Below are 15,000 nucleotides of genomic sequence, written 5' to 3'. Positions count from 1 at the left end.
TTGACAGTCGTTTCATCAGCGATCAGAGGGAGGGGTGGTGTGGGGTGACGACACTCAGAACAGCCCTCGGACCTCAGTGTCCCCGAACGCAGACATGCAGCCGGGCGGCACGCCCTGAAGGGACACGCGCAAGGACGGCGGGCAAACGGACGGTGTGGGACTAAACGGGAAGGACGTCACCACAGCGTGGATGTCATTGCGTTGCTTCGTCTTCCTGTGGGCGTCTCTCTCTTCCTTTCCTTAGGGTTATTTCACACCCGCTTCCATGTGGGCAGCTTGAAAATGATGCAGCGGACGCCAGCAGAGCGGCTCCCAGCTGCCTTTCGCTGAGAAGGGTGACCGCCGTCTGGACTTTGGAGGCCACCAGTGTGGGGCACAGACGTGCACACTCAGGCACAGGTGGCTTAGCTCGTGCCCTGGCCCCTGCACACACAGTGAGGGACGCCTGGCCTCTCCGGCCCTTCGTACCTCACCAGGGAGCGGGGCCCCCAAGCACAAGATGACACCAGGTGGTACATGGACAGCCCTCAGCCCAGGACCCAGGGGGCCACCGGTCGCCCCCACACACCCCATGCTGGTGCCCAAAGTCACCCGATCAGCGTTCCTTTCAGCCGGAACCCTGGTGACACACCACCATCGCCACCTCGGCGTCCCTCCCTCAGGCCAGCAAGCGTCACACCACGCCTGAGCGTGTGAAGGCCCAGAGCCGAAGGCTGGTCAGGTCGGAGACCGACCCCGCCCTCTGCACTGGGCTCCCGAGCCTATGCCCCCGCCCACTCCCAGCCCTGCCGCAGTCCCGACTCGAGTCAGCCCGTTTCCTGAGGTCCCCCCGGAGAGGTGGGCCTTTCCGCATGTGACTAAATGACCCTTGTGCTCAGAAGGGTCAGAAGTCATGGGGCTCAGGCGGGGTTCCATCCACGAACCTCGGAGCCAACGTCCCCGGGCCAGCAGTGTCCCCGAGACAGGCTGAGGAAACACCGCTGTCCAGAGTCTGGTGGCTCCCCAGGCAGCCTGGAGACAGGACCCTGATGAGCCAGCAGCTGTCCTCCTTCACAACAGGTCCCCAGAAAGCCGCCCAGGTGCCTTGTGAATTCCACAGCAGAGAGCTGAGCTTGGCAGCCGACAACAAGCTGAACAGGGGACCAGGGCTGTCTGCTGCCCCGACTCAGGACCACCAACGACTCACAGTGGGATGGGCCCCCCAGGTGTGCGGCATCCATGGCGACGACCCTGGTGGCCCAGCAGAGGGGCCGGCCACACACCCACGAGCAGGGAGCACACAGAAGCTGTCTCCACGGGACCAGGTTGGGACGGGGGGGGTGGGGGGGGGAGGTCTGGACAAGAGCACAGGTGGGTGGGGGTGGCTGGGGGACCTGCTGGGCTGCAGGGAGAGAGCAGGGCGAGCCTGGAAAAGAGGAGACACGGGGGCGGGGTCCCACGTGAGCTGGGGGGTGGGGGGCACTCCCTGGGGGCCACACGTGGAGACCTGCAGGAAGCTGACTCGAGTAGCCTCATCAGCTCGGGGGTGCCGGGAGTGGACAGCTGCCGGGGTCCCTCAGCTACTGGGTCATTGGGGCTGAACGAGGAATGTTCTAGCACCTCCGGGACCTGGGCATGCCAACCAGCCCAGGGACACGCAGTGACTGACCCCACGGCCCCCCGCAGCTATGACCCTTAGTGAAGACCTGGTCACTCTCTCTACTCTGCCCCTCTCGAGATTATTCCACGTTTGGCCCCGCGGCCACGGCCTCACTGCTCACGTGTCCAAAGCTGCCAGGCAGGAGACCAGTCTGGTCTGGCTGCAGGCCCTCTGCCACCTGCACCCTGAAGGCACCTCCACGGCCACCGCGTGTCCGGGACCTAACCGATCCCATGCCACGGGAGACCTCCCCAACTCGGGCACGGCGAGCATGCAAGAGAACCGTGCCCGCCCCCATTGGCACTGCCCCTGCAGACAAACTCCGGAGCACGGTGTCCCCACCTTTCTCCCACTCCTCTGGCCCAGTCCTCGCGTCCCTCCTTCAACACACTTGTGTTTTTCTCTCTTCCCAGAATGCCCTCTTCCACCCAACAGCCCCTCCTTGCCCTTCGAGGCCCAGTCTCTGTGAAGATGTCCCTGGTGTCTTGGGGGCTTGTCCAGGTGGACGAGCCCCCGAGACACTTGCGTCAGCCCTGAGCCCGTCTGTAAGGGCTCTCACACCGCCCGGGCTGGGAGCTGGCCACCGCTCCTGGCTCCCCCGGGCCTGAGCTCGCGGCAGGATGTGGGGTGTGCAGGAGCGAGGCTCAGTCAGGAACCCAGAGCGGGCTCAGCCGCAGCCCCGCACCCCGGCCGAGAGACACCACCGGGCCTCTGGTCAGAGGGGAGGAGTCGGCCGCTGCCCTCACGCCGGCCTCCGGCGGCAGCAGGTGGAAACAGAGGCGGCGCCCAGCCTTCCCGGCTGACGTCTGCCCCGGAACCTGGAACCGACGTCTTCATTAGGTGACCAGATAAATTATCACATTGTTACACTTTAAGCTGACAAGAAAATCTCATTGTGAACATGTAATGACACTGTAAAAGTCACCTCATGCATTCTCTTAGTCCGGCTTCCCGCTGACACCTCATTACAGCCCCTGGGACTCGGGAAGGAGCACATTAATTCAGCAAGTGGACGGAGATCTCTCGCAGCCTGCTTTCCCAGCTCCGCCGGCACCCGGCGTGCCTGCCGGCCGTGGGGGGACCCACAAGGAGGCTCACTTGCTGCACCAGGGACAGGCACCTGGGGAGCCCCCCTGGATGGCACCCAGCGGCCACTCCCGCCCACGCTGCCCGACGGTCAGTCTCTCAGCCAGGCTGGATGCATGCGTGACCTTAGGTCGCTGCACACCCTGCACCCACCAGCTCCAGCAGGGGGCAGCGGTGCCCCCGGGTACTATGAGGACAGAGTGAGGATGAGCAGGGGCCCTGGGCCGGCTCCACGAGCTCGGGCGAGCCGCCCGGCCTCCCGTGCCTCAGTTTCCTCATCTGTAGAGTGGGGTGCAAGCAGAGCGGAGGAGTTCGCGCGTGTTGCTCTCCGCACCGCCGGGGGTGCAGGGCAAGACGAGGGAGGGGAACCCCTGACCCCCGGCCCCTCTGCATGGACAGAGACGAGCAGGGCAGAGGTGGCCGGTCCTACTGCGGCAGACGGCGGCTCACGGAGCCGGCCGCTTTGCCTGGACGGGAGGGCGCAGCTCAGAGGCAGCCCCAGGGGGCGACGGCCCCCACCACTTGTGGGACCCGCCCAGCATCCCCCCACTTCTCTTCGCTCTGACTCTTCGACAGCCCACAACTCTCCTGGTGGAGAAAACACACGCCATCTGGAGCCGGAGAGAGACCAGAAGCCACGTGAAAGTCACACCTGTGCCCTGCGGTCCCACAAGGCCCCCGCACACCCGTCCCGTTGGGGACACAGGGCAGCCCGGTGCTGGAGCCTGGGATTGCAGTCTGGGGTGCGTGTTTCGGGTGTCTCCGCCCCGCCTTGAACTGGGCAAGTCTGTTGGAACAGCACCCCTGACGTGCAGGTCTGAGGCAGTCATCCTCGCCTCCCCCTTGCGCCGCCTGCCGCATGAATGCCAGAGGGCTGGGTGGGGACAGCGGGCCCTGGGGACCCTCCCCTCTCCCTCCTGCTGCTCGGCAGAGCTCGCAGAACTTAGTATCTGAAAGACGGGGAGAGCCCGCCACAGCGACACAGGCACCACTCGTGTTTCCCAGCCCGGCTGAAGGGAAGCAGGCCGCTCCTCCCACTGCGGTGGCCCCACATTTCTAACAGCCAGGTCGCGGCGTCTCTGCCCTGGAATGACCGGACTTTGGGGTCAGGCACCGCCACCCTCGCGTACTGGGGGACCCTCAGGGTGCTGACTGCTGGAGAGGACTCCTAGTAGCTGTCCGAGGGGCTGGTCTCTCCATGTACCACAGTGCCCAGAAGACAGCAGGTGACGGGGGAGCCAGCCTCTCACCCCTCCAGGCCAGCCCCTGGCTGGGGGGTCCCCTTCCCCCAGGGGTGCCCAGGGGGCTGGGTCCCCGGGTCAGCCCAGGCCTCACTGGCCAGAGGGCCCCGTGGCCACCCTGGGCCTCTTTCACCAGCCCCTCCAACGTTACCAAGAATGCCTCAGAGGCCACGCACGGGACCCTGGTCGCCGGGGCGCACAGGCACCGTCTGGCTCGGAAGAAAGCCAGTGTGGACAGAGGTTGGGTGGTCAGGGGCAGGTGGACCCGGAAGCTGAGCAGGAGACCAGAGGACAGCGGTGAGTGTTCTCGCTGGGAACCAGGTCACCCTCCATCCTGAATCAGCCTTCATGTGGCTGCCTAACACCCACCCTCCATCAGAGACAGACAGATGGACCTCGCAGTGGCTGCCAAGGGCTCCCCCAGCTGTCCTTGTCCAGAGTCACCTCCATGCCAGGGCCTGGGCTGGGCCAGGCCACAGGGCGAGGGTGAGGAGGCCTAGGAAGGGGTGCGGACCCTAGGGGACCTCGTCTGGTCGGGGAGGCCCCAGCCGCCTGGCACTTTGAGCAAACCCCTCCCAACGGCGGGGCCAGGGAGAGGCCCCCAGGCCGCAGTGGGCAGTGCCCACGCCTGGGCTTGGCGCAGCCAGGGGGCCCCTCCTCCTGCAGCGGGCCCTGCGTTGTGACGAGCCCATCTGCTCAGACCCGGCTGGAGTGCGCCCCGGCACAGAGGCTGCTGTCCCTCCAGGCATGTGGTGGAGCAGAGACCCACAGGGACAAGTGCCACCCAGGCAGGGGCTTGTCTCAGGGCCCCTGCAGTTTGGAACACCAGTGGGGGCTGTAAGGCCCCCAAAGTGGGCCTGGAAACACACCGCTAGGCTGCAAACAAACCGTGACCACAAATGACAGTGGTCCCCCACTCCAGGCCCTGAGTGTGGGAGGGACAGTGGCCGTCCACCCCAGGGTCAGAAGCTGGCCCCTCGAGGACCCAGCCCGGCTCAGCGCAGGCTCCACTGTGGGGGGCCGGCAGGGAGAAGTGACACACCCAGACTATGGGGTCACGGATCCACCCAGGAGACAGCACCTCCCCCCACCCCATCTGCAGACAGCCCAACAGTGCAGCCTGGAGGGTCCCCTGGGTGGGGGGATGCAGACCTGGGTGTGTAGGGGGTGTGGGACACAGCAAAAGCAGCCCTGAGAAACTGGGGCGGCCAGGGCCAGTGCCAATGACACCAGGGTGGGGGATGGGGAACGGCCAAGGTGGGGACTGGGCATGTCCTGGATCCCAGATGCAGGGAGGACTGGGCCCAGACCCAGGTGCCTGCCCCCAGCAGACGCTGGCCTGAGCGTGGGCCAGAAGGGAAGGGCCCTCCTGTCCCGGATGTGGCCAAGGCTGGGCCAAGGGCCAGTGGATCCTGACCCCAGCCAGCGCAGGGGTCGGGCGCCCTGCCCCGCACTGCTGTCTCCCCACGAGGGCCTGGCGCTCAGCCACAGGCGACCCTGTGCAAGGACGGGGCTCGGTGCCAGCAGCACCAGGGCCGAGGCCGCCTGGGCCAGGGCACTGCCCCTCTGGGAGAGCCCGTGAGCAAGGCTGACGCAGGGGCTCCCGGCATCGTTACCCCGCGTCACCCACGTGGGGCCCCAGACAGCACACCCTGCCCCCCTCCCAGCTCCCCCTGCACCAACGCCAAGGACCCTCACCACCCTGCGTCTGCACCACGAGCTGCCCCGCGGGGCAAACTGTGTCCCTGACGTGTGGCCACGCAGGGGCTGGGCCGTGAGAGGCAGGCCTGTGGATCGGGGCCGCGTAGGGAGCAGCGGTGGGAAGGAGGTTGCACTGAGCTGTGCCAGGACAGGGGTGGCACGGCCGCCCCAGGACGGCCGGAGGTGGCGAGGGTGGGAGCTGTCCCGGGCTGGGGGTCAGCGGCCCCACAGGGCATCCGTGCCCCGGCCCCAGGCCACTGTCAGGTGCCCCCCGCGCACAGGTGGGCAGCGTGTGGGCAGCAACGGCAGGAACACCCCGTCTGCACAGCGCCAGGTGGGGGTCAGGCAAGGGGTGCGGCCGTGCGAGTCTGGGTGGCTCAGTCCATTCCACCTGCCTCTGTGGAAGGAGTGCAGTCAGCTCGAGGTTCCCACCGAGAGGCTGCACCCAGTCTGCCCGTCTGTCTATGCGGCAGCCTGGCCCTGGGGGTTACCTGACCGGGGCCGGCAGGGCCGGCCTCTCTCCTCAGAGGCTGGAGGCAGGAAGGCAGGTTTGAGGCCCCACTCCCGGCCAGCTGCAGCCAGAGCCCCCGCGCAGCCCTCCTGCACCAGGCTCGCGGCGACTGTCCAGGTGAGCAAAAGCCGCCCGCCCCCAGCGAAGGTCAAGTGGTGGCCGGCGCGCTGCTGTTGGGGCGGATCTGAGGCTCAAGTAATGTCTCACGCACTGTTTCTCTGTTTTATTCTCCTTCACTCAACAGAATAGAAGCTCTGCGTTTCCACGTAGGTAGGAGACGGCTACCGTCCCCCTCCGCCCCAGCCACTCAGCGCGGGCCTCTCCGAGAGGGGCTACCTACCGCCAGCCGGGGTCTCCAGGAGGCGGTCATTTGGCAAGGACGCTCAGGACGGGAAGGGCACCCCCAACAGCTGGGACCCTCCCCTGGCTTTCTTTGGTATGTCAGAAAACAGCCAGCCCACCCCGCCCAGGCCCCAGGCTGTGCCGGGCATCCTCCAGGCAGACGCCCCGTCGGGCAGGACTGCCCAATCCAGGCCTCTCCTTGTAGCCGGCCCGCGGGGCGGGTGCTGTCCTGGGCACGTGGGGCCGCTGCCAGGGCCCACGCTCACTTCTTGTAGTGATTGGGGGCGTCAGCGAAGGCAAACTTCAGGCGGTAGGCCTCGGCCAGCAGCAGGCTGACGTCCTCGTCGCCCCAGTGGGCCGTGGGCAGGTTCTGCAGGAAGAGCAGCAGCTCCTGGGGAGAGAGACGGGCCAGGTCAAAGGACGCGCAGTGGTGGGCTAGGGCGGGGTTGCAGGCCCGGCTCCTCTCAGCTCCGAGCAGAGGCTCCCTGCATGCCCAGCCCACCCTGGAGCAGCCCACAAAGCCACCGCCCCTGGACCCTCAGGCCCCAAGCCGGGCAGCCGGGGGGAGACCCAGACTTAGGAGACACGTCTGTGGGAGAGCGCGGAGCTGCGAGGTCACTTCACCGAGGGTCCCCGGCCTCCCAGGGCCCCGGCGCTGGTCCAGGGGGGCCTGGCTGCCCGGTGCTGCCGCAGCTCAGGGGCCTCCCGCTCACGGTCCACGCCCGAAAGCTCTCCGGAGTCGGAAGTGAGGTGCCGCCCCACTGACCTGGGGTCCATGGGCATCAACCTGTGTGCGTCCAGTGACCCCAAAGCGGGGACCAGTGGGGACAGGGACACGTGAGCTGGCGGACACCGGGCAGCTCTGGAAATGGACACTCACTCGACTCCCAGTGTTCCAGGGAAGACCTGCCGCCCCACCAGCCTCCCTGAGGCGCCTGTGTCTTGGCTCCAGCCTGCACAGAGCCGCCCCCACAGAACTCAGCTGTCCCGGGCTCACAGCGGAGGAGCCTGCGCCAGGGGCCGCGAGGAGCCGGTGACTGAAGAAGCGGGGCAGGCACGGAGGCGGAATGGCACCGCAGCCCAAGACCCTGTGCCCGAACGCCAGCCCTCCCAACACCACGCCCAGGGCGGCGGCAGCCCCACCATGGGCAGGGTAGGTTTCGGGGAGCACAGGCCCAGCACCTAGCGGGGCTTGGCAGGAGGGGGGGCTCAGAGGGCTGGGTGGCTTCCTGGGGGGCAAGGCCCAGGGACGGGCGGGGGACTCGAGGGAGGGTCCCACAGGCTCCAGGGCCCTGAGGCTCCGTCCAATGAACCCTCAGCCTCTTCTGGAGGAGGTCTGGGAGCATGGGAGGGTGGCCGACACTCAGACCTTCAGCAACAACCCGGCCTCCCGTCCACGGAGCCCCCTGTCCCTGCAGGGCTGGCATGGGGGTGGGGGACGCACAGTGGGATGACCAGGGCTCTGCAGTCACACCCTGGGCCGAGCCCCTCTGACTGTGTGGCCCTGGGCAGCCACCACGGTCCCTGAGCCCCACCCCTTTAACTGTACTGGTGGGGGGTCCGGCCACCTGGCACTGCTGCCCACAGTGTGAGCCCAGGGCTCAGACCCTGGCTGGGCTGGCCCCTGACCCCCTCAGGCCTCAGGCGCCTCCATCACGGGGCCCCAGCGCCCACCTGGGCCGTGAGCGCCTGGCTACGTGGCCCTGCACCCGCTCCCCAGGCCCCTCCAGTGCTGTCTCACTGCGGCCACTTCTCCTCTTCCTCAATCCATTTCCTTCCGCGTTTCAGATACTTTCCGGGGCCCTTAAATTGAATTCGCAGAGCAGCTTCGCCGGCGCAGTGTCCCCAGGGACAGACCGGCGGCGGCCTGCTGTCTTTCACCATTAGCAGCAACGCACACAGATGCCAATCCAATTCCGAGCAGGTCGTAAATAAACACCTTTGGTTTTATTTTTAATCCACTTCGCTTCATATTACCGTGACCCCGCTAGTCACAAGGTGAGAAGCGGTCCCCTCCCATTACGGCAGCTGCATGGTGCGGCTGCCCACTCAATTTCAGAGCCTAATTCAGTCCCTGGGTTCGCGGCGTGGAGGGAGAACAGAAGTACCCGGCGCCGAGGCCTGTGGGGCAGGAAGAGGAAAGCCCCCTCCATCAGGCAACCTCACGGGAGGGGAGAGCGGGCGGGGAGAGCGGGCGGACATGCCCTTCAACCCAGATTTCTCTCCTCTGGCGGCCTGTCCTGGGGACGCCGGGCAGAGGGGCCGCCCAGCCGGGCTGCTCTGTGGGATCTGTCGCTGGGTCGCAGCCCAGGACCGCGCACCCCTGGGGAGAGGCCCCACAGCGCCTGGCAGGAGAGTGCGGCAGAGGGGGGCATCGACGGGCCACCCTGCAAACTGCTGCGGCTCTCGGCCGCCACGTTTCCATGTACCACATGCGACCGCATGGGCACATCGAATGGGCACGGAGGGGACATCCGGGCTGCATGCCCGGTGGCGAGCCTGGCTCACGGGAAGCCTGTGCTGCTGCCACCCCGCTGGCGACTTGGCTGACAAACCGAGGCACAGGAACCTGAGCCCATCCCGGCCGGGTCACCAGGCCCTGGGGCAGAAGTTCAGTCCCAGCCCCGGAATGGTGCCCCACCGGGCCCCATCAGGAAGCAGTGGAATCTCCTGCACCCCCTCCCTCCTCCTTCCTAGGAAAACGCCACAAAAAAGACCAGACTTGCAAAGTGGCTCCCACAATGCCACAGGGGCGGCAAAGGGAACCCGGCCTTGGGGGGAGTCCCCTCAGCTCTGCTTCTCCTTGAAGAATTCCAGCCCCCACTTCTAACAGGGCTGCTGGGAGGAGCTTCCAGGGCATCTGCCCAGGGAGCAGGGATACAGCGAGACCCCGCCGGGTCCAGAGGCCCATCCCTTCCCAGCCCCGATCAGGGGACAAGTCTGCCTTCCGGCCCAGCTGCTCAAGAGGAGAGTGGAAGCCTGGAGCACGGCCCCGCAGAGGGCACGCCAACAGCAGGTGGCTCGCAGGACTGGGACCCGAGCCTCTTACTGCAGAGGCAGGGACTGTGAGAACAGGCCGACCAGGGCAGAGCCAGCCCTGCCGGCTGCATCCCAGGCCCTGCCGGCCTGCAAGTGTGGGGCACACGCTTTCCGAGGGCTCCAGTCCTCACCGGCTGATGAGTCGCATCTCAGCATAGAACACACAGCGAGCGGCCGCCACTACCCAGCTACAGGCTGCAGGCAGGGAATCTGGGTGGGGCACCCCCAGGCCTGGTGGGCGGCCACCCAAGGGCCACTCCGGGGACATCGGAGGCCCCCCACAGTGGTCCCACACGTGGGTCTCCTGGCCGGGAGGCCGGCTTTGGCCACCCAGGGAGAAACGCTGTCAGAGGCTGAGCAGTGGGACTTGCCAGGTGATCTCTCCAGGTGCACTCGGCTCAATTTCCGCTCAGAACCAGGGCTGCTGCTCCCGGGAATGGGAACTGCCTTTGCGATGGCCAGGCCACCTCTGGGGCGTTGCCGTGGCTCCCGGCCACCCCTCTCCAAATGACAGAGGTATAGAGGTGACCAGGGGGCTGTAGGCACACAGTGCCCACAACTTCTCAAGAAAGACGGGCTGATAACCAGGCCCCACTCAGGCACGGCTGCCCACTGCCTGACCACTGTCCTGTGGAGCTGGGAAGCCGGCGGGACCCCACGTCCTCAGTGGGGACTCGCTCAGCACAAAGTGGGCCAGGGCCAGGTGGGGACACTTGCTGCCCCTCTCACAGGCTGACCTGAGGTGCCCCTGCCCCCTGTAGTCCCACGACCAGGACAGCGGGGCCCTGTCCTCTGAATGACAGACCATGTTAGGTAACAATGACACTGACACGGCTGCCCCAGGGAGCACCTGTGACCTCTGCACCAGCAACCACCGTGAGAACCCAGGCCCCAGAGAGGGTGCCACGTGGTCTCAGCCATGAGCTCACCGGGGCCGAAGGCACTTTGCAGGGAGGGTCCCTGCTTTGGGGCACAGAGCGTGAGCCTTGGGGCAGCACCACCCCGGCTCCCCGAAGTCGGACAGAGCCCTGGGAAGGCTGCCCCGTGGGGAGGAGACACGGGGGTGCTCCCTGGGAAGGGGCTGCGGCCAGCCCAGGGGGACGTCACAGCGCTGCAGCCCCCACAGCTGGATCCGGCTGCCCACCCGCCCCACTGAGAACCAGACGCAGTCGATGAGAGCAGAGAAGACAGGTTTTCTTTGCACGAGGAATTGTAAGATCAGTGCAACACCTTTGTGTGCTTTATCTCAAACACACGCCCCGAGCCTGAACTGAGAAACCCTGCCCTGTTTGCCCTGAAGACCCTCAAACTAATTAAGAGTAACGAAAGGAGCGTCAGCACAGATCCAGTGGGGCTCTTGGGACTGACGGGGGGCCGCAGGCAGGCGGCCCGGCCACCGCACGCCACCTGCCCGGGGCCTTAACCCCGGGCGGGGAGGCCAGGATCGGGCCCCTCCTGCTGGACCCTGCACGGCAGATGCCCCACTGAGAGCTGGTCTGCCCGGCGGGGGGCGCCACGTCTGGGGGTTCTGACGGGAGGGGCTAGTGCATGTCTGCTGTCACCTCGTCTGGACAACACCTGCCCCCACTGCGGAGGGCCCCCAGTGCCCACTCACCATTGCCCCCTGAGCTCCTGGAGAGCCCTGGTCCTGAAGGAGGCAGAGGTCAAAGGGTGAGTGGCCCCCCTGAGCCACACAGGGATGGTGGTGGCCACAGAGTCGCAGCTCAGGACTCTGGAGTGCCTGGGCTCTTTGTGCCTGTGGCTCAAGACCCTGGTGCCAGGAGGCATGGTACGGCCTCTGACGCCAGAGGCCTCCTCCCACTGAGCCGACTCTCCCCAGGAAGGACCCAGACAGGGCCCTGGGGGTGTGGGGCAGGGCCTGGCGGGGCAGGGTGGGGCGGGGCCATGGAGACACGGGGCAGCGGCCGTGGCCGCAGACCCAGGCTGAGGAGCAGGAGCAGGAGCACCAGCCCCGTGGGGCCTGTGGCAGTACGTCACATAGCCCTTCCACGCCACTGAGCCTCACTGGCTCCTTCACTTCCTGCTGCCCAGGAGCCAGCTCTGTCCCCTCCAACCTGGCCGGCCAGCACACTCCCAAAGGGCCTCCCAGCCCATCCACGCAGGTCCAGCTGGAGGCCCGGGCAAAGGACAGTCACGTCAGGAACCAGGCCCAGGTTAAACAAACAGAGAGGACTCAGGGCACGGGGCGGTCGAGACAACCGTGGGGCCTGAGGAATTCTTTCCACAAAGAGGCCTGGGAGCTGGGCAATCAACCCAGCTGGTTCGGCCAGGGGACAGGGCTCCCCTGGGTATTGGTTCCCACTTGGTTTCCGTTTCATCCCAGGTTTACAGAAAGCAACTCAGGCCTTCCCCACCGTAGGTGACCACGAGCTCACTAGGGTGGGGGCTCCACCCTCTAAGTCTCACAGCCGAGTCGGAGCTGCCCTGGGGGACGGCTCTCAGGAGGGCACTGGGAAGCCAGGGCGCTGCGCACCAGCAGCGTGGTCAGCAGCCCCCCGACCCCCGGCCTCGTGCATGTCCTGAGGAGCTCGGGCCGCCTCTCGGGCTGCTGTCATTTTACGTCCAGGCTGGATCCGTCTGGGAGTCCCCAGAGGGCTGCAGAGGGAACGTGGGGACATGTGACAGCCGAGAGCGAGGCGTTTTAATAAGGCCCGAGAGGCAATGGCATCTCTTCAGGGACTGGAGAGAGGAGCCTCTCAGAGTTTATCTGCCTCAGATACGAACACCCGATGAGATAACGAGGGGCTTTCGCCCACCACAGGAGGGCGGGGGCCATCTGTCCTTCACTGGCGGGACACACTCACAGCAAAAACCAGCAAGGAGAGGGGCGCTGGCCACCCCGCATCCACCCACAGGCAGGCCTAGCCCGAGGGCCCAGCTGGGAAGCTCCAGCAGAGCTGCGCTGTGCTCGGGTGGGCCCCAGGCCCGAGAGCAGGCTGAGTCCCGGGGTTCACGCCCCCCATCCACCATGTAGAAAGCCTGTTCTATGAGAGGGAGGGAGGGAGGGAGGGCGGAGGGCAAAGGCTCACTCTCTGGGGCCCTCCAGGGCAGGGCGCTGGAGCCCACGAGGGACCAAGGGTGCGTCCACCGTGCAGCCAGCTGGACATGCTGCCTATCGACAGAATGCACGGGCGCGATTCAGGCGAAGCGGACAGGTGTCGGTGTGGACGCCACCCCCGGGCGTCCCTGCCCAGCTCACACTGCCCTGGAACTTCAAGCCAGCAGCAAGAGGGGGGCTGCAAGCAGGGGCCCCAGACGCAGCCCGAGGGGCACTGTCAGGGGAGCCTTCCCCGTGCTGGCCAGAGCCCTGGGACCGAGACAGAGGGCACCCAAGACGCCGCTCTGCAGAACCGCGGTCACTACCCGAGCAGGGCGGCGGCTCTGCTTCCCAGACGGACCGGAGTGAACGAACTCCAGGGGCCACGTGGCGCGGCAGGGCCACATGGGCTCACACAGAGCCCCATTGCGCGTCTCCTGGAGAAAGCGCACCCCCCGCAGAGACACAGGGCAAAGCCCACTTTCTGTGGCCTGAGCACAAGCCTGGTGAGCCTGGCTCTTAGTGAAGATGACCACTGCCCATGCCTGGCTGCGGGGCGGGGGGCGGGGGGGAGGCAGGGGCAAGGAGGGAGGGCCTGTGTCCAGCGGGTGGGCGGGAATCCATCCGAGGGTCCGTGGACAGGACAGCTCCTCCTCCCTCCCCAGCACTCACCACAAAGCCCCCGCCACCCCTGGGGGAACCTCTGGGAAGAGACAAGAAACTGGAGAGAGGTGATATGGATGGTAGGGTGGGCAGGGGAGCAGGCAGGTGGGCAAGGAGAGGCCCAGAAGCCCCGGGAGTCCAAGAGAACGCACGCCAGGTACTTCCCAGGAGACCAGACGCCCAACGCCTCGCCAGCAACCAGGATGTACCCGTCCCGCTCTCCGCAGCTGCAGCCCCTCCCGCAGCACCAGGAAGGTGCCAGCCACTGCCACACACACTGATTCTCTGGGCAGACGTGCCCTCTTTCCAAACATGGTCGGCAGCCCCTCCCAACAGACCCTGAGAGCCCTTGGGGGACAAAGGAGCACACGAGCCCTCGTGGGTCAGAACCACAAACCCCACTCGGCGCAGGGGGTGGTCGCTCTCTGACATGTAAGCGAGGTGCCCGCTTTGCAAACAAGGGAGGGTTTGGTTTTCAGAGATCAGAACGGAATGAGTTCTTCCCCTGCCTGGTCTGTAGGAGGTTTGTGGGGGGGGGGTGCATGTGGTGTGCCCACGTTGTGCGTCTTTGTGTGTGTGTGGTATGTACATGTGTGCATGTGTGCGTGCACACGCATGTGTGTGGATGTGTCTGCATGCACATGTGTGCAGGTGTGGGGGCAGCAGCTGGAGCCCCTGCTGTGTGTGACCTCACTCGCCCCTTCCAGCAACCCCGTGGGTGACCGAGATGCTGCCACCTCCCCTCTCTGCTGAGGAGCCCCACGCACAGTTCCCCCCACTGCCACCCCCCTCGGGCTGCCCGCCCCCGCACCTGTTCCTAGGAAGTGGGCTCGCCCCTGGGCCTCCCAGGCCTGGGGCAGGTCTGGATGGCACCTTCTGCGGCCCACGCTCCTGACTTCCCACAGCAGACGCCCACCTGTGGGTTCTCCCCCACCCTCGCCCGAGCTCAGAGTGGGGCCGGGGCCACGCTGCAGCGCAGACACTCGGAGCCCATGGCACACGGTAAGGCGGGCGGATGGGAAGACGCACAGGCCGGACACTTCCCACCGGCTGCGGAGAGGCGGAACAGCCCCGGCACGCAGCACGAGCTCCAAGGGCGTCGTCCACTGGCCTCAGGGGTGAGTGTGCGCTACTCTGAGGGGCTGCAGGAGGCGGGGAAGGGCTGCACCCCACTTCCTGAAGTCAGCCGCTCTCTGTCCTGTCTCTCATGCGCTGGGCACAGGTCCTGCGCTGACGGCACTCTCCACACGAGGAACGTCCCCGAGTGTCTCAGGTCACCTACAACCGCCCACCGCAGGACAGAGCCGGTGAGGGGTCTGCACCACTGCCTCTGCTCTAGGACCCTGGGCTGAGCTCAGAGCAGGGCTGGTCCCACGTCCCAGCCGCTCTACACAGCCACCAGCAGCCGTCCCCAGCCAGTCACTTGCAGGCAGCACAGGACAGTCCCCATTTCCGGGCTTGAGTGGAGCCACAGAGAGCTCGTTCTCACCATCCAGGCCCTCGGGGGCCGCCCAGAGCCCCCGCCCACACCCCTCCCGCCCCTGCAGCCCCTCGTTCATCCCAATGCTCCATCACGACCCAGCTCTGCGCCCACTTTCACCACAAGGGACTCGGTCCCCGACACACTGCTGCAAGGGTCACAACAAGGGTGCAGCGGTGTTTGTGTGCGGGGCAGGGGGGGGGGGTCCTCGTCACCTGCAGGCCTCCCGCCACTCCACAC

The 15,000-nt window shown here is 66.5% G+C and overlaps 1 protein-coding gene across 1 annotated transcript in view; it reads right to left on the bottom strand.

The window, feature by feature from the left end:
- Positions 1-6,386: 6,386 nt before the first annotated feature.
- Positions 6,387-15,000, bottom strand: part of TBC1D22A (TBC1 domain family member 22A) — a 133,693-nt gene continuing 125,079 nt past the window's right edge. The window contains exon 13 of the mRNA XM_024579417.3: positions 6,387-6,911. Within this exon, the coding sequence (XP_024435185.1) occupies positions 6,783-6,911 (129 nt within the window). The 3' untranslated portion in view covers positions 6,387-6,782. The remainder of the gene's footprint in view (positions 6,912-15,000) is intronic.

The sequence above is a fragment of the Desmodus rotundus genome, chromosome 3, assembly GCF_022682495.2.
Source record: "Desmodus rotundus isolate HL8 chromosome 3, HLdesRot8A.1, whole genome shotgun sequence".
Classification (NCBI taxonomy): domain Eukaryota; kingdom Metazoa; phylum Chordata; class Mammalia; order Chiroptera; family Phyllostomidae; genus Desmodus; species Desmodus rotundus.
The sequence above is the reverse complement of the archived record's forward strand: the minus strand, read 5'-3'. Positions and strand labels throughout refer to the sequence as shown.